Source organism: Oncorhynchus clarkii, chromosome 1 (genome assembly GCF_045791955.1).
Source record: "Oncorhynchus clarkii lewisi isolate Uvic-CL-2024 chromosome 1, UVic_Ocla_1.0, whole genome shotgun sequence".
NCBI lineage: Eukaryota > Metazoa > Chordata > Actinopteri > Salmoniformes > Salmonidae > Oncorhynchus > Oncorhynchus clarkii.
In genome coordinates this window covers 54,479,241-54,501,445 of record NC_092147.1, presented here as the reverse complement: position 1 = coordinate 54,501,445, position 22,205 = coordinate 54,479,241, and the positions used below count along the sequence as shown (strand labels likewise).

The 22,205-nt window shown below is 40.3% G+C and overlaps 1 protein-coding gene across 1 annotated transcript in view; it reads left to right on the top strand.

The window, feature by feature from the left end:
- Positions 1–22,205, top strand: part of LOC139409025 (membrane-associated guanylate kinase, WW and PDZ domain-containing protein 2-like) — a 358,317-nt gene that overhangs the window by 139,637 nt on the left and 196,475 nt on the right. The window contains exons 5-6 of the mRNA XM_071153671.1: positions 10,400–10,634; positions 21,306–21,385. Of these exons, the coding sequence (XP_071009772.1) occupies positions 10,400–10,634; positions 21,306–21,385 (315 nt within the window). The remainder of the gene's footprint in view (positions 1–10,399; positions 10,635–21,305; positions 21,386–22,205) is intronic.

Genomic DNA, 22,205 nt, shown 5'->3' with positions numbered 1-22,205 from the left:
TTCTGGCATGCTGATAACATTTGATCTGATGATATGTGATTTGACTCCTGTATTACTGACTGTATGCAATAAAACTTCCAATGCCAAATTGAAATAATTTGGGATTCTGTAATTGACAATGGTAGTTCCCAATCAGACAATCACTATAAAACAAATGTTTTCCTCAGTGAAATGTATGGTGAATGTGTTGTTTTGTCCTCAGTCCTCCTTTGAATGCTGTTTCAGTTCTAAACGACCATCATTGAGTCTATCCTCACCTCCTCTATCACTGCAATGGATTGTCCAGTCTGCTGAGAGGTTCATTGGGTGCCACCTGCCCTCCATCGATGTCCTGCACAACTCCAGAGCAAGGAAGCGTGCAGGAAAGATCATCGCCGACCCCTTTCTTCCAAAGACTCTCTTCTGGCAAACGGTTCAGGTCAATTACGACCAAAACCTCCCACCACCTGAACAGTTTCTTCCGTGGCCCTCACCAACCGGCCACCTGGTCTGCGATAATCCTGTCATCCATGGATTTTGCACTATTCATCCATAAACTATGCACCCTGCATGATCATCTCAGAACTGCACATTTTATAATGTAGCTTAAAGTGTTCATTGTGTACTTACTGTAAGTGAATATGTGGACAATCTGCATCTATATATTTTTTTGTCTGTATATTCTGTTTATCGTCTGTCTGTATATTCTGTTTATTGTTGCAGCACCATTTCATAGAGTCCTGTACATGCACATATATTTGCAGAATAAAGCTGATTCTGACATGTTAACCTAGTTTAGCTGGTTAATCCTATGTCAGTTTACAATCTATTATTTGAGACTGGTTATATACTAGCAGGTAGAAGATTCTTTATTTTGTGTATTCCTTTAATTTAAAATCCCCATGTGCTGTGTGTGTGTCCTTGGGCTTAATACCCAAGGACACATGGTGTGTACTAGAGATGACTGTCTGCTTTTCGTTTTACAGACGAAGGTTGCTGGCTAACAAGTAATTAGCTAGCTAACTTTAGCAAGTAGATTCCACTGAACTCAAGGTATTGTACTCAGGGCAGCAGGTAGCCAAGTGGTTAGAGCATTGGGCCCGTATCTGAAAGGTTGCTGGGTCGAATCCCCGAGCTGACAAGGTGAAAATCTGTCGTTCTGCCCCTGAACAGTTAACCCACTGTTCCCTAGTAGGCCGTCATTGTAAATTAAGAATTTGTTCTTAACTGACTTGCCTAGTTACATGAAGGTTAAATATTTTAAAAAAGTGCAAGTATTAGAATTTATTTGGTTATCAAGCTGCTGAGTTTCCCAAGTCGTTCAGCACTTATTGCGGAAGCCGAATAAGTTGACGGCTCGTAATAGCCAATCACAACACTGGACTGGCAGGAATTTGTCCATCGCACCAGTGAAAGTGACCCACCTTTAAGCCCGTCCCCCATCAGCTTGAAATCCAAACCCAAAGTTACCAAGGCTTGAGAAAGAGCAATTTGAGAAATTGAGATCGAAAACTTGACAGGTCAGATTGTATGGTGTCAAATCCAATTTAAAAAGTCGAACGCGCACGAGATGAAAGATGAAACATGATTGTGCGAGCAATCACAGAGTCTAGAGAGAAGAGCGAGCAGAGCCTATGTGGACAATTTAATGCGTTACTTTTTTTTTTTTTTTTTTACACATTTGAACCACGTTTCTTTGCGTACAGTTCCACATGTACAATTTAGGACAATGTTCTGCTCACTCAAAGTCACACTTAAAAATCTCAAGTTAATTTGTGCTCTCGACTAGCCTGTGCCCTCGTGGGACTCATGCTCTGCTTGCTCAACCACATTCCTGTATGTGTGGCACAGGGACAGTGAAGGAAGATTTACCCTTTTTTTGCATTAGCACTACACACCAGTTTAAAATCATCAACACTTGATGATATGTGGATCATTTCTGTGCTAGGGCAAAAACAAGAAATGTGCACCCCTTTGGGTCCACAGGACCAGGATTAAGAAATGCTGTTCTATCTAGACTAATCACTTTCCTCATGTCACCTCTCCCTAGCAACCACACTGTATGTAGACATGATCCAACTCTGTGAACACATTGGCTATACTTTAATGGATGTTTGTAACGTGTACCTGTTTGCTATATTTGTCATTTAAAAAACAGTTTCAGTGTTGCTCCAATTTGCAAACAAAGTAATCGTGACACTATTTATGTTTTTCAGGTGATCGTGGTGACAGTCTATCCTATAGATTGGGAACTCTAGTTCTCTGAATGCAATTTGTTTAATCAGGTGTGTTAGCTGGGGCTGAAAATGTGTACCACGATGAGGATGACCATAAGAAGACGGAATCAATACCGTCTTGTAGGTTTTCTAAAACCCTAATCTAGTGCAACTGATTCTAATAACTAGCTGGTTGATAAGCTACAGGAGGGTAACACTCCAGTAGATCTGAACATCCACCTAGTCCCCCCACCATTTCTTTTGTCACTTCTCTCCTTCTACTATAGCCGTGTTTGGTTATTGGACTGAGAGGGATGTAAACACAGACAGCTTGCAGCTACCACATTTAACAATGTGTGATTCATTCATTTCATATTCTTGTTTGTGCTGAGGAGGTCGAGTAGGTTAATATGAATAGTACTCATGACTGTATTACAATCATGCTGGTAAGTTTAACTTGTGTGAAATATTATATTTTCTTATGTTTGGTATTGTAATAATTTCTGTAACTGGTCTCACCACCTCTTGCTTGCATTTCAATAGCTGTTCTTTAAGAATTATACACAGGGGCAGCTCTAGCCTTTTGGGGGCCCTAAGTGAGATTTGGTCTTGGGGCCCCAAACCTACATTTGACATTTTAGTCATTTAGCAGATGCTTTTATCCTTGTTCAAGGGCACATAGACAGATTATTTACTGGTACTCCTGGAGGTCAGGGCCCCTGGGCACATGCCCAATTGGTAGTCAGCCTTGATTACTACAAGTTTACATAACTGGCTAGACTAACTACCTAGTGGCCTGAACAAGATGGAGGGAAAGTTGTAACTAACGAAATTACAGTTTTCATTTTTTATAACCTTTATTTAACTAGGCAAATCAGTTAAGAACTAATTCTTATTTACAATGATGGTCTAGGAACAGTGGGTTAACTGCCTTGTTCAGGGGCAGAACAACATATTTTTTACCTTGACTGCTCAGGGATTTGATCTAGCAACCTTTCGGTTACTGGCCCGATGCTCGAACCACTAGGCTACCTGCTGCCCCAAAGTTAGCTAAAATGTACGTATATAAAAAACTTGGAACTCAATCAATCTGCCATCATTAACACAATGGAAAAATCTAAAGATTTATATACGAGAGCTACAGAGAGAAACAAAATGTTGCAGTTTCACAGAAAGTGATGCGGGCACTGGAGATGGGGGTGTGTGCCAGTGGGTCTGGGCAGGTGTGATGCAGTTAATGATGTTGTTGTTTGCATGTGTATGTTTTGTATTGATTATAAAATTAAATAGTAAGTTGAGACCCCACAAAAATCTCTGTTTTGGGTCGGGCCACCTACCGGCCGGGGGCCCTAAGCGACTTCTTATGTCACTTATTCCTGGAACCGGACCTGATTACACAATTGCCAGAAAGTCTGGATAAATCAGGCTAAGATGCTGCAACATCAGTCAACAGCCATCTTAGTGCAGAACAACATTGCCTGGACATGTATGATTTTGTGATGAGACTTCAAATAATATTGGAGATATGGCCAAAAAGTAGCTAATACCGATGATCAAGGTAAAAAAAAAAAAAATTGACAGTCGCTGCTTTATGCTATTATGTGTCATTTTAAATAATTGTTTAAATTAGCTAATGTAGCTAACTAGCTAGCTACGTACGGTGGAGAGTTTGGTTAGATTCAACAAAGTTCAAATTTTTAGCCGTTAGCAACTAACGTTACAACATCAACTTATGAATCAGATCATTTTAGTAATCAGTTCTGAATTCAATTTTGAATATGGCTTAAATATGGCTGAGAAAAAAATGTATCTGTCGAATTAAAAAAAAAAGGGTAACATCCTTAAAGGTTTTAATGGTGAACTTGATCAAATGTCTTTGGAGGTGTTAGCAAAATGTTACATTTTGCAATGACCTTTGCTGTATATGCCAATTTCTAAAACACTAAAACAATTACACATTGTTGTGGACCTGTAAATAGTTTATTTGAATTTAATGTTTTACATTTATTTTCTCCTGAACCTAAATATGCTGCACTGCTCGAAACGTTGTAAACTAGCCTACAGTACCCTACAGTAGCCTACTTCAATGCAAAATATAAACTGTCTGTTCATCTGTTAAATTATACTGTATCTTATCACCTGCACTCCCTTTAGGATGCATAGAGCAAAAACTTGAAATTCTAACAGTCTCTAATAGGCCTAATTAAAAGAGAGATGCGCATTGTAATTTGTTGTATGGCTGTTTCGGTAACATGAACTAATCATGGACAGAAAAGGTGCAATGGTTATGATATACACTGAGTATACCAAATATTATTGAGTTGCACCCCCCCTACCACCCCCCCTACCCCTTTTCCCTCAGTGCCAGAACAGCCTAATTTCATCGTTGGGGCATGGACTCTACAAGTGGTCGAAAGCGTTCCACAGGAATGTTGGCCCATGATGACTCCAATGCTTTCCACAGTTTTATCAAATTGACTGGATGTCCTTTGTGTTGTGGACCCTTCTTGATACACATGGGAAACTGTTGAGTGTGAAAAACCCAGCAGCATTGCAGTTAACACAAACTGGTGCGCCTGGCACCTACTACCGTACCCTGTTTAAATACACTTCCATTTTTTGTTTCACCCATTCACCCTCTAAATGGTACACATACACAATACATTTCTCAATTGTCTCAAGGCTTAAAAATCCTTCTTTAACCTGTTTCTTCCCCTTCATCTACACTGATTGAAGTGGATTTCACCTGGATTCACCTGGTTAGTCTATGTCATGGAAAGAGCAGGTGTTTTTAATGTTTGTATACTCAGTGTATGTGTTATGTTTATAAATGAAATATTGTCTAGGCTGCTCGAGAAATTTTACATTACAGTATTCAGACAAAGTCTACAGACAAATAGAGGTGAACTCTCTATTCTACTGCAAAACTGCGCTTCGGAACGGATAGTATAGAACATAATACTCTAAATACCGGTAGGTTATTTATTTAATACTGTGAAGTGGGTCCAATTAAATTAGAGATTGGACGAATGGTAGCATATCCTAACTTGTAGGCCTATTGGCTATTTCACAAGTATGAAACCATCACAGTCAGAAAAGGTGAGTAATTTATTCTGCAATGAAATGAAATAAATAATCGGAAATAGATTTCAAATTATTTTAGAACACAAAGAAGATGCAAATGATTGTATCTTGTTATTATTTTTACCTACTTGTTTTTTTGGTTATGAAAAAGTCATCATATATTCCCCATATTATGCTACATTTGCATTCTTGCAATGCAATACTTAAACCTCTAGAAACTGAGTATGCATGGTCTAAAGTTTGTGGGAGGATAAGCACATTCTCACATCAAGTTCAGTTTTTATAAATGTCAACTTTTGCGTAAAAATTGGTGCATGCATGTTTTAGGGCATAATTGGTGCATAGGCAGCTTTTATAAATGAGGCCCATGAACTTTAGTCACTGCTACTAGCCAGCTACCACTGTAAGGGCCCTGTGTGTAGCTGGTGTAGAAAGTCAGGCGCAGGACAGCAAATATGAGTAATCAACGTACATTTACTCAAAATGACAAATGTACAAAGTAACATCACGAGCACACAATAACGGACCGGAAATACAATAAACAATCACTCACAAACAAACATGGTGAACAGAGGGTTAAATAATAAACATGTAATTGGGTGAGTGAAACCAGGTGTGTAAGACTAAGACAAAACAAATGGAAAATTAAAAGTAATCTGAAGAGATTTCACCCCATGCTTCCTGAAGCAACTCCCCCAAATTGGATTGGCTTGATGGGCACTTCTTACGTACCATACGTTCAAGCTGCTCCCACAACTGCTCAATAGGGTTGGGATCTGGTGACTGTGCTGGCCACTCCATTATAGACATAACACCAGCTGACTGCTTCTTCCCTAAATAGTTATTGCATAGTTTGAAGCTGTGCTTTGGGTCATTGTCCTGTTATAGGAGGAAATTGGCTCCAATTAAGTGCCATCCAAAGGGTATATCATGGCGCTGCAAAATGGAGTGATAGCCTTCCTTCTTCAAGATCCCTTTTACCTTGTAGAAATCCCCCACTTTAACACAACCAAAGCACCCCTAGACCATCACATTGCCTTCACCATGCTTCACAGATGGCATCAAGCACTCCTCCAGCATCTTTGATATTTTTCTGCGTCTCACAAATGTTCTTCTTTGTGATCCAAACACCTCAAACTTAGATTCGTCTGTACATAACACCTTTTTTCCAATCTTTCTCTGTTCAGTATCTGTGTTCTTTTGCCCATCTTAATCTTTTATTTTTATTGGTCAGTCTGAGATATGGCTTTTTCTTTGCACCTCTGCCTAGAAGGCCAGCATCCCGGTGTCACCTCTTCATTGTTGACGTTCAGACTGGTGTTTTGCGGGTACTATTTAATGAAGCTGCCAGTTGAGAACTTGTGAGGCGTCTGTTTCTCAAACTAGACACTCTAATGTACTTGTCCTCTTGCTCAGTGCACCGGGGCCTCCAACTCCCCTTTCTATTCTGGTAAGAGCCAGTTTGCACTGTTCTGTGAAGGGAGTAGTACACAGCGTTATACGAGATCTTCAGTTTCTTAGCAATTTCTCGCATGGAATAGCCTTCATTTCATTTCCATAACAAATCAGCCGTTTCAGCTTCAATAGTAATTTACAACATTAACAATGTCTCCATGTATTTCTGATCAATTTGATGTGATTTTACTGGACAAAAAAAATGCTTTTCTTTCAAAAACAGTGACCCCAAACTTTTGAACTGTAGTGTATTTATATTCCGAACTCTGAGATTGCTTGTCCTAATATTTCCTTTCTTTGTATTTTTGGCATTTGCGTGTATTGTTTTGTATTGTCAGGTATTACTGCACTGTTGGAGCTAGAACCATAAGCATTTCGCTACACCCGCGATAACATCTGCTAAACGTTTGATGTAATGTCTGCAATGTACTCAGGCAGGAACGCCACCAATGTCAATGACAGACTTCTGAAGTCAGCAGATCTCAAGTCAGAATCCGACCGTTGCGACTATCCAGACATAGGCAGGGGGTTTTCTGGATCAAAAATGGGCTTAGATGGTTGAGGGCATGGCAGTGAGCAGAGTATGCCTATCTATGTGGCTGAGTTTTATATAACATTCTGGAGGACCCCATATGGGTGGTGTAGAGAAATGTGCAAAATTGTTTTGCCATTGTCTTGAAATTATGCACATTTCTCCATGGAGCTGAAATGTTTGCAGTTTTAAAGCTAATATTCTTTAATTCAACATATTCTGTCATGGAGCTGAGACAAAATGTAGCAGTTTCAAAGCTAGTTGGCTGCAATTCTCAATTTTGCCTTAGCTAATGCTGTGTTCTTTTGCTAAAAAATAATAATGAAATCTACATTGCTAAATTCATTGTTTTTGGAATTTTAACATCCCTGACTGTCTATCTTTTATTTTGGTGATTGTTAGTTCTCAAAGATTATATATATATTTTTAAATACACTCAATTGTCAGTTTGTTAGGTACACACATCTATTACCGGGTCAAACCATCCTTTGCCTCAAGAACAACCTGAATTATTTGGGGCATGGATTCTACAAGTCGGAAATGTTTCACAGGGATGTTGGTCCATGCTGATGCAATGGCATCACGCAGTTACTGCAGATTGGACGGCGGTACACCAGGGCCAACAGCCTGTTCAGTTGACACCAGACAAGATGGACTCCTGCTACTTTTGACAAATCCTAAATCTGCCATAAGAATGACACAACAGGACCCGGGATTCGTCAGACCAGGATATGTTTTTCCACTCCTCAATTGCCTAATGTTGGTGATCGTGTGCCCACTGGAGTCACTTTTTCTTGTTTTTAGCTGATAGGAGTGGATCCTGGTGTGGTCGTCTGCTGCAATAGCACATTCGTGATAAGGATCGATGAGTTGTGCATACCGAGATGCCTTTCTGCACACCACTGTTGTACTAGGCCGTTATTTGTCTGTTTGTGGCCAACCTGTTAGCTTGTGCGACAGGCCAACCTGTTAGCTTGTGCGACAGGCCAACCTGTTAGCTTGTGCAACCTGTTAGCTTGTGCGACCCCACCCCACCCCACCCCGGCCAAACACTCCCCTAACCATGAAAACGCTGGGACAATTGTGCGCCGCCCTATGGGACTCCCGGTCACGGCCGGTTGTGACACAGCCTGGGACTGAACCCGGGTCTGTTGTGATGACTCAAGCACTGTGATGCAGTGCCTTAGACTGCTGCGTCACTTGGGAGGCCCAACAAAAATTGGGGGGGATTTAATAAAAAAAATAACAATAAAAACTATTGTGCCTCTCATGTGAAGTAGTGACGTGACATATGCCTACTTTTCAGTGTGGCATATCATATGCCTATTTTTCACAGTATATAGTATATTTATACTACATACTAATATATAGTATAAAATACTCATATTTTCTACTATTTGGACTTATGCGACCCCAAAGAAAGCTTAGGTCAATGGCAGAAAAATCCCTGTGAGATGGATGACAGAAGAACACACTACAGTTGAAGTCAGAAGTTTACATACACTTAGTTTGGAGTCATTAAAACTCATTTTCAACCACTCCACAAATTTCTTGTTAACAAACTAAAGTTTTGGCAAGTCGGTTAGGACATCTAATTTGTGCATGACACAAATAATTGTTCCAACAATTGTTTACAGACAGATTATTTTACTTATAATTCACTGTATCACAATTCCAGTGGGTCAGAAGTTTACATACAGTAAGTTGACTGTGCCTTTAAACCGCTTGGAAAATTCCAGAAAATGATGTCATGACTTTAGAAGCTTCTGATTGGAGGTGTACCTGTGGATGTATTTCAAGACCTACCTTCAAACTCAGTGCCCCTTTTCCTTGACATCATGGGAAAATGAAAAGAAATCAGCCAAGACCTTAGAAAAAAAATTGTAGACCTCCACAAGTGGTTCATCGTTGGGAGCAATTTCCAAACGCCTGAAGGTACCACGTTCATCTGTACAAACAACAGTACGCAAGTATAAACACCATGGGACCACGCAGCCGCCACACCACTCAGGAAGGAGACGCGTTCTGTCTCCTAGAGATGAATGTACTTTGGTGCGAAAAGTGAAAATGAATCCCAGAAAAACAGCAAAGGACCTTGTGAAGATGTTGGAGGAAACGGGTACAAATGTATCTATATCCACAGTAAAACGAGTCCTATAATTGACACAACCTGAAAGGCTGCTCAGCAAGAGAGAAGCCACTGCTTCAAAACCGCCATAAAAAAGCCAGACTGCGGTTTGCAACTGCCCATTTGGAGAAAAATCATACTTTTAGGAGAAATGTCCTCTGGTCTGATGAAACAAAAATAGCACTGATTGGCCATAATGACCATTGTTATTTTTGGAGGAAAAAGGTGGAGGCTTGCAAACTCAAGAACACCATCCCAACTGTGAAGTATGGGGGTGGCAGCATCATGTTGTGGGGGTGCTTTGCTGCAGGAGGTACATCATAAGATGGCATCATGAGGCAGGAAAATTATGTGGATATATTGAAGCAACATATCAAGATATCTGTCAGGAAGTTAAAGCTTGGTTTCAAATGGGTCATCCAAATGGACAATGACCCCAAGCATACTTCCAAAGTTGTGGAAAAATGGCTTAAGGACAACAAATTCAAGGTATTGGAGTGGCCATCACTTAGCCCTGACATCAATTCTATAGAAAATTTGTGGCAGAAATGAAAAGCGTGTGTCGAGCAAGGAACCCTACAAACCTGACTCAGTCACACCAGCTCTGTCAGGAGGAATGGGCCAAAATTCACCCAACTTATTGTGCGAGGCTTGTGGAAGGCTACCCGAAATGTTTGACCCAAGTTAAACAATTTAAAGGCAATGATACCAAATAATAGAGTGTATGTTTAACTTCTGACCCACTGGGAATGTGATGTAAGAAATAAAAGCTGAAATAAATAATTCTCTATACTATTATTCTGACATTTCACATTCTTAAATAAAGTGGTGATCCTGACTGACCTAAGACATTCATTTTTACAAGAGTTAAATGTCAAGAATTGCGAAAAACTGAGTTTAAATGTAGTTGGCTAAGGTGTATGTAAACTTCCGACTTCAACTGTATATAAAGTGCTGAGCTTTAAAACAGCTCTCTGTATTTGATTCTCTCTATCTTCTCTACAGAGTCAAGCGAGCATGAGGACAAGAGCACGGATGTGTCTGAGGAGGTGTCTATGATGGATGTCCTCACCCTTCCCCCTCCCTTCACTGAGCCCCCCACAGAGGGTGAGGAGTCCCCCGAGCGGGAACCCCCCAAATCGCCCCCCAAACTCCCCAAAGGAGATGAGGAGGAACTGGGACCCCTACCCGACAACTGGGAGATGGCCTACACTGAGAAAGAAGAGGTCTACTTCATAGAGTAAGTTTGTGTTTTTGTCTCTCTCTGTCTTTCTAATGAGGAACAGAGGGCCTACTAGAGCATTTTTGGCCCTTCTGTTCACCTTAAATATCTCACCCTCCTCTCACCCACAGACAATCCCCCTCCTGCCCACCCCCACTCCACATACACAGGGGATGGGGGTTAAATCTTACTAGTTAAAAAAAATGACAGATATGAATTCCACCCTCCTTTCGTATTTTTTTGAATATTCAGACACTACAGAAACAGAGCGGTATGCAGGATAGATCGTGAAAGTGAGAAAGGTGGTCGCAGGGATTGAACCCACAAAGTTGTAATTTGATTTATGTCATTATTCCCAATCAATAACACAGGCGCACACAATCTGATCTCTCCCTCTTCATGCCCTGTCTCTCTTTCTTGCCTCTCTTTCTCGTCCTCCCTCTCTCCTCCCCTTTCTCATCTCTCCCAGTCCCCCCCCCCCCCCTCTCTCTCTCTCTCTCTCTCGCCCTCTCTCTTGCGGTAGTTGGTTGTGTGAGGGTGTGGTGGGTCGTGAAGAGAGGTACTCTTCCTTTGTCTTTACTTTTGGCTCTTGATATTTTATTTTTCCATGGTGGAGGGTTAACGCATCGTTTGTCTATTGGTTTCCACTGTTTATCATTTTCTGGTCGGGGGGGGGGTTAGTTTATTTTGGGTTGGGAGTCATGGTGGCTGCGATGGCATCTCAGCTGAGTGGGAAAGAAACGCTGTCTCTTTGGAATGGCTTCAGGTGCGTTCTGGAGAATGGTATCAAAGTGGAGGAAGTTTTGCTCATGGTGGGAGCAGAACATTCTGTACACACTGCATTCAGAATGAACTGATTGTGTTCATGAAAAGGGATTTTTTGTTGGGGTTGTGCTGGTGCCGTTTTCACCTCTTTCGACCCTGTCGACAAGAGCAGTGGCATTTAATCTTAATTATGTTAATTAGCCAATCAGAAGCTTCAAAAGCCATGACATCATCTTCTGGAATTTTCCAAGCTGTTTATTAAAGGCACAGTCAACTTATTGTATGTAAACTTCTGACTCACTGGAATTGTGATACAGTGAATTACAAGTGAAATAATCTGTCTGTAAACAATTGTTTGAAAAATTACGTGTCATGCACAAATTAGATCTCCTAACCGACATGCCAAAACTATGGTTTGTTTAAACTTGCTAGGGCTAGGGTCCTTTTTTCTCAATTTCTGTCTGATTGACGTGCCCAAAGTAAACTACCTGTTGCTCAGGCCCTGAAGCCAGGATATGCATATAATTGGTACCATTGGAAAGAAACTTTGAAGTTTGTAGATATGTTAAAATAATGTAGGATACTATAACGCAATACATATGGTAGGAGAAAATACAAAGAAAAACCAATCTGAATTTTTTTTTGGGGGGGCAAGCTCTAATGAGCTTATGATAATGAAATCTAGCTCCCAGTATGCAATTTATATGGCTTCCACAGGGTGTCAGCACTCTATGTTCAAGGTTTCAGGCTTGTTTCTTCCAAAACGAGTAACAAATAGGAGTTTTAGTACTGGGACACACTATTGGAAATTCTTGTTTGGGCGCGCGATGAAGTCAAGATTTACCTGCTAATATCGGTTTCCTAATGAACATAATTTTTCCTTTTGAAATGTTATAATTTGGATTCCTTTCTCTGCATTTTGAATGAGTGGATTACTCAAATTTATGGCGCCAACTAAACATACTTTTTAGGATATAAAGAATGATTTTATCTAACAAAATGATACTACATGTTATAGCTGGGACCCTTTGGATGGCCAATCAGAGGAGGATTTTCAAAAACGAAGTGAAAGTATAATTGCTTTTTATGATTTTAGGAATTTATGAAACCTGTGCAGGTGTAAATCAGACAGTGCAGTTAGATTAACAAGAATTTAAGCTTTCAACCAATATAAGACACTTGCATGTACCTACATGTTTAATATCCATAATTTGAATGATTATTTATTTGAACTGCGTTCCCTCCAGTTTCACCGGAAGTTGTCCTGCTATTGGGACGCCTAGCCATAATTAACTAGTTTTAATGACTACAACCTAAGTGTATGTAAACTTCCGACTTCAACTGTAAATGTACACTTTAAGGTTAAGCAGGGGGAGGGGGTACCATATTGTTTGCTAGCACAGATAGTTTGCAGTGTTTTGAGTCTGGGGACGTAGGGCACAATAAGTTTGCACGCCCACATAAGGTCCAGAGAGAGAGTGCTAGTACAGACAAGCCCGACCAGTTGGTAGCGGGGGCTAGAACGCATGGGCCAGAGGCTGGAGTTAGCTCTGCTGTGGGGCAGGCTACTGGAGGGGGTACTGCAGGCCATGGAGAAAGATGTGGGGGCGGGAGGGGGTACCTCCTAATGCACGTATAATGTACCTTATGGGACTAGGTAATGGCTCTCTTAGCCTAATGACCTAGACACAGATATAGAGTGCACTTATTCTGCTTTCTACTCTAAGATCTATAATGTGCACAAATGTACTGGAACATTCCCAATATATCACCCCTATGCGATTTACTAAGTCCCAAACCTTTGTCCAGTACAAGTGAGAAGGGAAGCACCTTCTCTGTTGTTTAGGAGACAATCTGCCTCCCTTTCACCTTATCAACCTTTGCTTCACTTTCTCATTCATACTGGGGAGTCAGGACCAAACATTTCCTTTCATATATAGCTAGAAGGAAGTATTAGATCCATCCTCAAGCCAATTGTCCTTTAACATACAGTGTAAAAGCATGTGCTTGTATTTCTTAGCCTTGCCCAAGGTTCTCAGTTATGTAAAATATATGAAAAACAAAAACATAAAAAATAATCCACTAAACCTCATACACCCTTAAAACATTGTTCTCAATATGACACTTAAACATATGTCCCTCCCTGAGACACCTCTCTAACAACTATTCGGTTATAAGTGAAAAAACCTGTTAGAGGATTAAGGGCACGGTCCATGGACTCTTGTAACTGGAAAACCCTATGTCACATACATGTCTAGGCGAACAGATATTCAGAAGGTCTAACATCATTTATCATTCAGCAACTGTTACATTGAGTACATGGTTATATTCTGTTATACTATGTGTATCCTTTAAATACATTCCTTATCCCAACATAAGGGGCATTCACCCCTTTGGCACATGGCACAGAAAATTGGGTCAGCATGATGAAAATGTCCAAGTTTCACATCTAGTTTGCACCATTTGCACAAACCTCAAACGTTGTAGGTTCAGGTACGATTAATTTACCTGTCATGGGGATTTGCTACACTGTATACAATTCATGGGCTGGCCCACTTATACCAACCATTTTGTTGTTGCTTTTCTCAATTTTGGGTCAATGTTTGATTCTGGGGTAGTTTCTTCATAGTGGCTACCCTAGTTGGTAACAGATGTCCAGATTTTCTGTAGCAACCCACTTTGTTATGTTTCTGCCATTGTCTTAGTTGGTGTACTAGTGCTAGTGGGAGGTGTTTTTACTGTTTATTCTAGGTTTCAGCATCCTCTCCTTCCGTTCCCTCCGGGCTCCTGCATGGTGAATCAGTATCCCCTGCTTCCTCATGGCTCGATGGTTGCACGCCGACCGCCTCCAGAACTCTGGTACAGTGGTTTAGATGGTACCAGTAGTGCTTCGTTTCACCTGGACGGCTGTTGGTGTTGCTAGGACCACTTCGTAGGGACCCTCTCACCTTGGCTCATTCCACTTCCTCCGGAACACTCTGATGTAGACCTGGTCCACTGGGATCACCGGACGGTGAACCTCTGGTCCCGGTTCAGGTTTTCACCTTTTTTCCATTAGGTTTTTGAACTCTGAGACTTATGGCCTCTGTTCTATGATCACACCATACACAATCTTATTTCCATCTCTCATCACACAACAAAATGACATTCCAGCTGAAGCTGGTGACTTCCTTCCTTTCAGCTGAGCTGCTTTTAGTTTATCCACTTTCTCCTTCTGGTTCCTACAAGAGTGATAGCATAAGACTTGCAAACAACGAGAAACACAAAATATACCAGTTTTAACAATGTGATAAGCTATGCAAAATTATATAGGCATGAAAAGCAAAGTCTGAGACCATGACAATTCCCACTCTATCTTCACCTGACTCTATTTCTCCAGGATACTTTTCTGCTGGATTCCACAAAAAAATGAAAGCCCTAAAAAGCCACCTCATGCTTTCGCCCAGTCTTCACCTTTCCGGCCCCAGGTTCCGAGAGGGGTTCCCAAGCCATGTAATTTTCACTTTGTTCCCCATCCCCTCCATTGTCACCTGATAGGCAAGTGCATATCCCTAATCAACGCTACATCCTCTTGAGGTAACTCAGCACTGTATATGCTTTCACATCAATGCCTTCAAAATGTTGGCAATCTATCCTCTTTCACATGATGCATTAACCAATAAAACAACCCAAATATGATGTTTAAACTAGCTCCCAGACCCAACCCATCAACATGTCTACAGTGGAATCTAGTCTCTCTCTCTCTCTTTAGCTCATCTTCAAGCTCACCCATTATACAGCTGGACCTCACTTCTCGTGAGAACTATGCACCCACCGAGGAGAGACATGCCGATCTTCACCGTTGCAGGTGCTATAAGTAGTACTGAGTGTGGACCAGACCAACACTGTCCCAACACTCCCTCCCCCTGCTACAGATACATTTGCACATATATCATTCCATCTAACCCATAACACACTAGTCACTACTCCCAATGCACTTCTACAGTTATAAACATACTAAAACAGTGAGTTCTCTAACAACCTCCCTGTCGGAGGATACTTAGATAAGTTTTCTAGAGCCTCCCTAGGTCTAATACATTTGAGCAGTGCCCTCACCCCTCCAGTTTAAGAGCAACTCTCTCTTGCTATAGCCGAATCATAACCACAACATTTTATTAATGATCCAACCCAAATTCAGAATGACAGTCCTTAGTGCTTAATTTGAGTCTAGGACTCGAATTCCAGCTTCTCAACTCAGCACACATCTTCCCTGTTAGAATGTACATTTATAAACGGAACCTTTTATTGCCGGTAACAACTCTTCTCATTACAGCCCCCCTTTGTCCCTGTTTTCCTGTCACGAGTGGCCTGGTAATGAAAGATCAGTATCTCAATGCATACTTAGTCTAAATCGCTCACAGTGTGTAGACCAATCCCCCCTTTCTCCCATCTCTCTCTCTTTTTCAGATTGCGTTTACAGCTCATCTTCCCAACGGCACATGTAACTCTTGCCTGTCCCATTTGATGGCCCTTGATAATGTCTCGATTTCACTATCCAAATAGATGCATCCGTTTCTCCCACGTACACAAGTCTCTCACCTGAGCCGTTCTCTCTCTCCACGCTCACTCCACATGCCCTCTCAGCACTCTTGCCGCCCGCACCCCGGTTTATGGCCCAGACTCCGATAGACGTGTTAAAAGTCACTGTCACATTGCAAGCCTTTGTCACTCTTTCTTCAGCTGGTTAGGGAAGGTTTTGAGGTTCACACACACTGTTTGTGGTCAAATTATTCCTAAGACACGATATGACGTCACCTTCCATGATAACCTCAAAAAAGCACAGATCAGAACAACAGCTTAGTTCAATTAATTTCTGTTTCAGGAAATCCAGACAAGCATTGACAACTAGGGGGCACTATTTTCAGTTTTGGAAAAATAATGTTCCCAAAGTAAACAGGCTATTTTGTCAGGACAAGATGCTAGAATATTCATATAATTGACAGCTTAGGATAGAAAACACTCTAAAGTTTCCAAAACTGTAAAAATAATGTCTGTGATTATAACAGAACTGATATTGATGGCGAAAGCCTGAGAAATCCAACCAGGAAGGGACTTTTACAGTATTTAGAAAGCTCTGCGTTCCTATGCATCCCTATTGAGCAGTGAATGGGATATCAACCAGATTCCTTTTTCTATGGATTCCCTAATGTGTCTAGTGTCACAATACATAGTTTCAGGCTTTTATTTTGAAAAATTAGCCTGAACAACAACATTGCGTCAGTGGTCAGCTGGCGGCTCTCAGAGTGATTTGTGTGTAATAGACAAATGCGGCCATTGTTTCTCTCTTTCCTACTACCTGTCCCGGTTGATATATTATCGAATAGATATTTTAAAAACACCTTGAGGGTTGATTATAAAAAACCTTTGCCATGTTTCTGTCGATATTATGGATCTAATTTGGAATATTTTTTTGCCGTTGTCGTGACCGCAGTTTCCGGTGGATTTCTCAACCAAACGTGAAGTACAAACGGAGGTATTTTGGCTATAAAAATAATCTTTATGGGACAAAATGAACATTTGCTGTCTAACTGGGAGTCTCGTGAGTGAAAACATCCAAAGCTCATCAAAGGTAAATTGTTTTATTTGATTGCTTTTCTGATTTTCGTGACCAAGTTGCCTACTGCTAGCTGGACATAATGCTATGCTAGGCTACCGATAAACTTACACAAATGCTTGTCTTGCTTTGGCTGTAAAGCATAATTTCAAAATCTGAGACGACAGGGTGATTAACAAAAGGCTAAGCTGTGTTTCACTATATTTCACTTGTATTTTCATGAATATGAATATTTTCTAGTAATATTTTTTTTGCCCGTTTCATTATGCTAATTAGTGTCAGTTGATGACAATTTTCCCAGATCCGGGAGGGGTAGTTATAACAACATAATGTTACTGCTAAAATCATTTTCAAAATTAGTTCATACACCCTTATTTTACTGGCGCCCTCTCAGGAGAGTTACCAGATCAGGAAGTTAGCACCCTAACCCCTCTTGGAATCCCACACTCCATAAATCCCCATCTGGTGAAATTTGAATCGAAATAAAAACCCAAAATGAAATCAGCAATACATATGTCACAATCTATTTGGAGTAACTGCCATCCCTTATTAACATATTTTTTATCTTCTTTATGCAGACTGAACAAGTACATTTGTATATTTACCCAAGGACTAGGACCCCAGGGATCTGGTATTTTCCCTTTGAACACATAATTCCCAACGTGATTTTAAAACAACATGTTAAATCAAAAATAAACAAATTTGAATAACCAATCAACTTATCTCATGAAGCAATGGTTAAATAGAGTAGAAACGGGTGTTTTTCATTCATTTTATAATTAAATCCCACCTGTTTCTATCATTTCTAGTGAGATTGATCAGGTCTCACCAGAAAGTCAGGATACCTGGCATTCGACACCATTAAATATTTCCTCTCCCTTTTCTTTGCCTGTCCTTCAGAAACCATTTCAAAACCTTCCAAACATGCCCATCCTTCTGCATACCCAATTTAAACAGAATTTAATAAACCCCATCCAAAATAAATCCCACAGTATCAACATCAATAATGGATATTCATAACCGGTAAATTGTGTGTGCGTGCTGGTGAACCGTAGGTCAAAAACACACATGAACAGGCCTCGCTTATCTGGAACTCCGTTTATGGCCTAATCCAGATACTTTTATACTTAACAGTCGAATATCACTAATTGCTCTCCCCAATACCACAGTCTCCGGGGACATTTCAACGAGAGATAATGAAACCCCCTCTTCTGGAAAAGAAAGTGTACATCTCTTTAGCGTTCACTATCCTATATTTTAATCAGTAAGCCAAAAGTATTACTTATAAATCAAACATGATAATTGTAAATCCACTGTCCTTACTCCAATAATTCAATGTTTGTTTCAATCCCCCAACGTTTATGCATCTTTTATTTAGCATGTACTATTCTCCATAACCCCCACACCACAATGTTCTTGAACTACCTGCAAAAATATAAAGTTCATTTTACATTTAGTAACCTCTTTGCTAATTCCTCATTACCCCTCCACCCTTTCTTACATTCGAGAAATCTATTTCACAATAAGATTACATAAAATGTAAATCTATTTCAGAATAACACCACAAAATGTTTCATGAGATCAACAAACAAATAGCCCAACACATGACCAATAGCCCAACACATAAAACAGGACTCTGTCTCCCTACACTTTGATGTTTTTCTGCTACGTTTCTTTGGTTTACCTTGGCCATTGAAACTATAGGTAGTGACTTTCCCTGTGGCATGTCTGCGAAGTCAGCAGAGTTATATTCCACTCTCAAAACATCTTGCTCTATTTCATCCACTACCCCCCTAATTACCGTTTTGAACACAGGGTTCAAACCTGCCATCAAAGTAGAAGTGCAAATTCTATCAAGGCACTCCCGTACACAGTCTTTTTGTTGCTAAATGCCTCTATTAATTCCCCATATTCGAGACAAATTGGTGGCATGCTCGTGCACCTCTTTCAGCGACTCCATGGCTTTATTAATATCCTCTAGATTGATTAATATCCTCTAGCTCCATATTACATGGAGAAATGGGGCAGTTTGTCGACATTTCAATAGTTATAATTCCCAAACCTATCCCTTCTATAATACACACTTTCTATTAACTATTCTCCAAGGTAGCGCTACCCACTTCCCCAGTATTAGATCCTATACTACAGCGTCTGAAAATGTATTACTGGAGAATACGGATGACTTAATGTCTTATTCCAGTGTTGCGCCTCAAATATCACTATCATTGATAACCCATATGACCAAAATTATTCACACTTGTCTTCCAATTTCCACATAATCTTTAATTTATCTTCCTTATCTGTTCTAATGCTACTGATATTTTTTGTTTCTTGGTTTATTTGTCTGTTTATTCCTTTAGCTTCCTGTGATATTCGTATTTATTCTTTGCTCCCTAGTTTTGTTTTATTATGCTTTTCACCAGTCTCTTTCTCTTGTTCTTAGATTTCTCCCTACTGGTCCAGGGCTAAATCTTCCTAACAGTCTGTTAAGCCCTGGATGGCTTGACCACACCCTATTCCCTCCTATGGATATCCACGTTATTTTTCTTTCTCTGATTATTGTACTCGGTCTATTGGTTATTACCCCTGTCTCTAGGTTTTTATAATTGTTCTCTCTTTCCAAGTATATAGTTACTTCAAATGTTATTACTTCTACGTTTCTCTGTACTGTATATTTTTCTACCTTGCAGCACATTATTCAATTTGTAATGGCTTTACGGGCAATCGCTGATGTCGTCTTGACATTTATTGCTATTTTATAATCATATATTTTTTATTTATCCTGACTGTTACTTCTAGTATTAAATTATTTCAATGGTTATTCATGTACCATTCACACTCCCCTCCTTTGATACGGGACTGGGTGCATCCTCCCTACCAGGTCACACTTAAGCAATGGTCCGGGAGAAGAGCGCAACCCCTTCCCCACCAACAGCAGAGAACTTTCACACTCACTTGTACACAACTCTTATGCTTTCCTAAGCGACCTGCAAATTCAGTTCTTCTGATACACTTCCTCGACACAGAAAAAATATGTATTATACAGGCTTTTACCTGTCTGAGCAGTCCTTTGCTGATTCACTTCCTCAACACAGCCAAGTGTTAACCATAAGATGTGTGCCTATCTGAGCAGTCCTTATTGATTCACTTCCTTGCCACATTAGTCGGCAACCATAGGTCTTTGTGCCTGTCTGAGCAGTCCCTTATTGATTCACTTCCTCAAAAAAAAATAGGCAGTAACCACAGGTCTTTTTGTCTAATTCTATTCGACCATGCAGAATGACAGTTGCCACTCCAAACTGGATCGAACAGAACAGTCAACAGAGCAGACTGAACGAGATTGAACTGATGAATGACTGAGTGAGCTGGATTAATTGATTGACCCACCTGACTTGGAGTGATTTAATTAGATGAATGGGTTGCATTTGTGCAAACTCAAACAGGCCTAAACAACAACCATCCAAAACAGATAACACACAACTCCCAATCCGCAGTGGCCACACTAATATATATATTCTACTTTCACTGCTGCAACCCTTAAAGCTTTTTCTTTCTCTTTTCTTCCTTTTTTGAAATTATTTTGCATGCATTTATTGAATTCAAATGCTCCTAATATCCTTTAGTTTGTTAAATTTGGAGAGACCTACTTGGTGTTTCTATTGCTGAGCCAGGCTCCGAAACGAACCACACAAACTTGAACTATAAGTAAGACTTGGCTTACCTCTCTTTTAGGTGTTTGTGCTATTCATCCAGGAAGACGCATCTGCAGTCAGAGTTTCCAACCATTTACTGGTCCCTTGTAGCCACTCCTGGCAAGCTCACCATTTATGTCGTGGAAATTTTCACTCAATCATATTTCTCAGATACCGGAACTTGTGAAATTGTCAAATACACTTTACTACAAAGTAACAAGCCGGACTGGCCCATGGACCAACTGACTTTCCAGCCTCGGAACACCTTTTATACCGTTTTCATCCTTACGTCACACACATAGTAACTCCTCTTTATGTTAATGATTCAGGACTAGGTAATGGCTTCTCTTAGCCTAATGACCTAGACACACATATAGAGTGCACTTATTCTTCTTACTACTCTAAGATGTATAATGTGCACACATGTACTGGAAAATTCCCAATATGGTTGGATGTACGGTTGTAATGTGGTGCTGGAGGGTGTACTGTACTGGGATGTTGTGTACTGTCAAATATGATTGTGTGGAGGTTGTGGTGGCATGCGATGCATTTTTAGGCTGTGGGAGTTAGTGAAATTAGGATGGCTCATTAAAGTAAAACAAAAAGTAAAGTCTCTCTCTTTCTTTCTCTCCTCTCCAGTCACAACACTAAAACCACATCATGGCTGGATCCTCGGCTGGCAAAGAAGGCCAAACCACCTGAGGAGTGCAAAGAGGACGGTGAGTGTTTGTGTTTTTATGTACAAATGCACATGTATGCATAAGGTTTCTCTCTTCTCTTCCTCTCTCTCCAGTAAAGGACCTGTTTGTGATGGGAATTATAATTGCTCTGTGGAGTGTTAGCACAAACCCTGCTCTCTGTATCCCCCATCCCCTATCTCTCTTGCTTGCTCTTTTTCTCACTTGATCTGTTTCTGCTCATGTCCTTCTTTCTCCCATTCTTTTTATTCTCACTCACAACCCACCTTTGGAGTAATACGTGGGAAATTATCTTGATACCTGAAATAAAACTGCATAGTTAATAATCATATTGCATAGGAGGGAATTGCTGCCATATTGCCTCCACCTATCCACTCAGTACATGTCCTTCTACAGCAGAAAGGTCAAGGGAAATTAAGGAAAGGGCAATAAGACATAGGGAGGGCCCTGTGTTTTGTGCGATCAAGTGATATAACAATATTTTATTCTGTATTTTAAGCCTTTATACTCACAACCAGTACATGGGTTGAAAATGGCAGATTTGCATTACAACCCAAGATGGTAGCATGAGAATAGATTCTTCTGAAATTAACTAAAGTCTTTAAAACATTTTATCACAAACTGTATCAACCTGAAAACAAAAGTTCAAAGAAAGATATTTCCTAAATAAGGTACATTTACCAATTATAAGTGAACCGGAGAAAATGTGTAAGGATAGAAACATTTCCCTAGGTGAGCTGGTGGAGGCCATTACGTTTACAAAATGGTAAATCACCTGGTAATGATGGATTCCCAGTGGAATTCTACATACACTTTCATCCCAAATTACTGAAGCCTATGT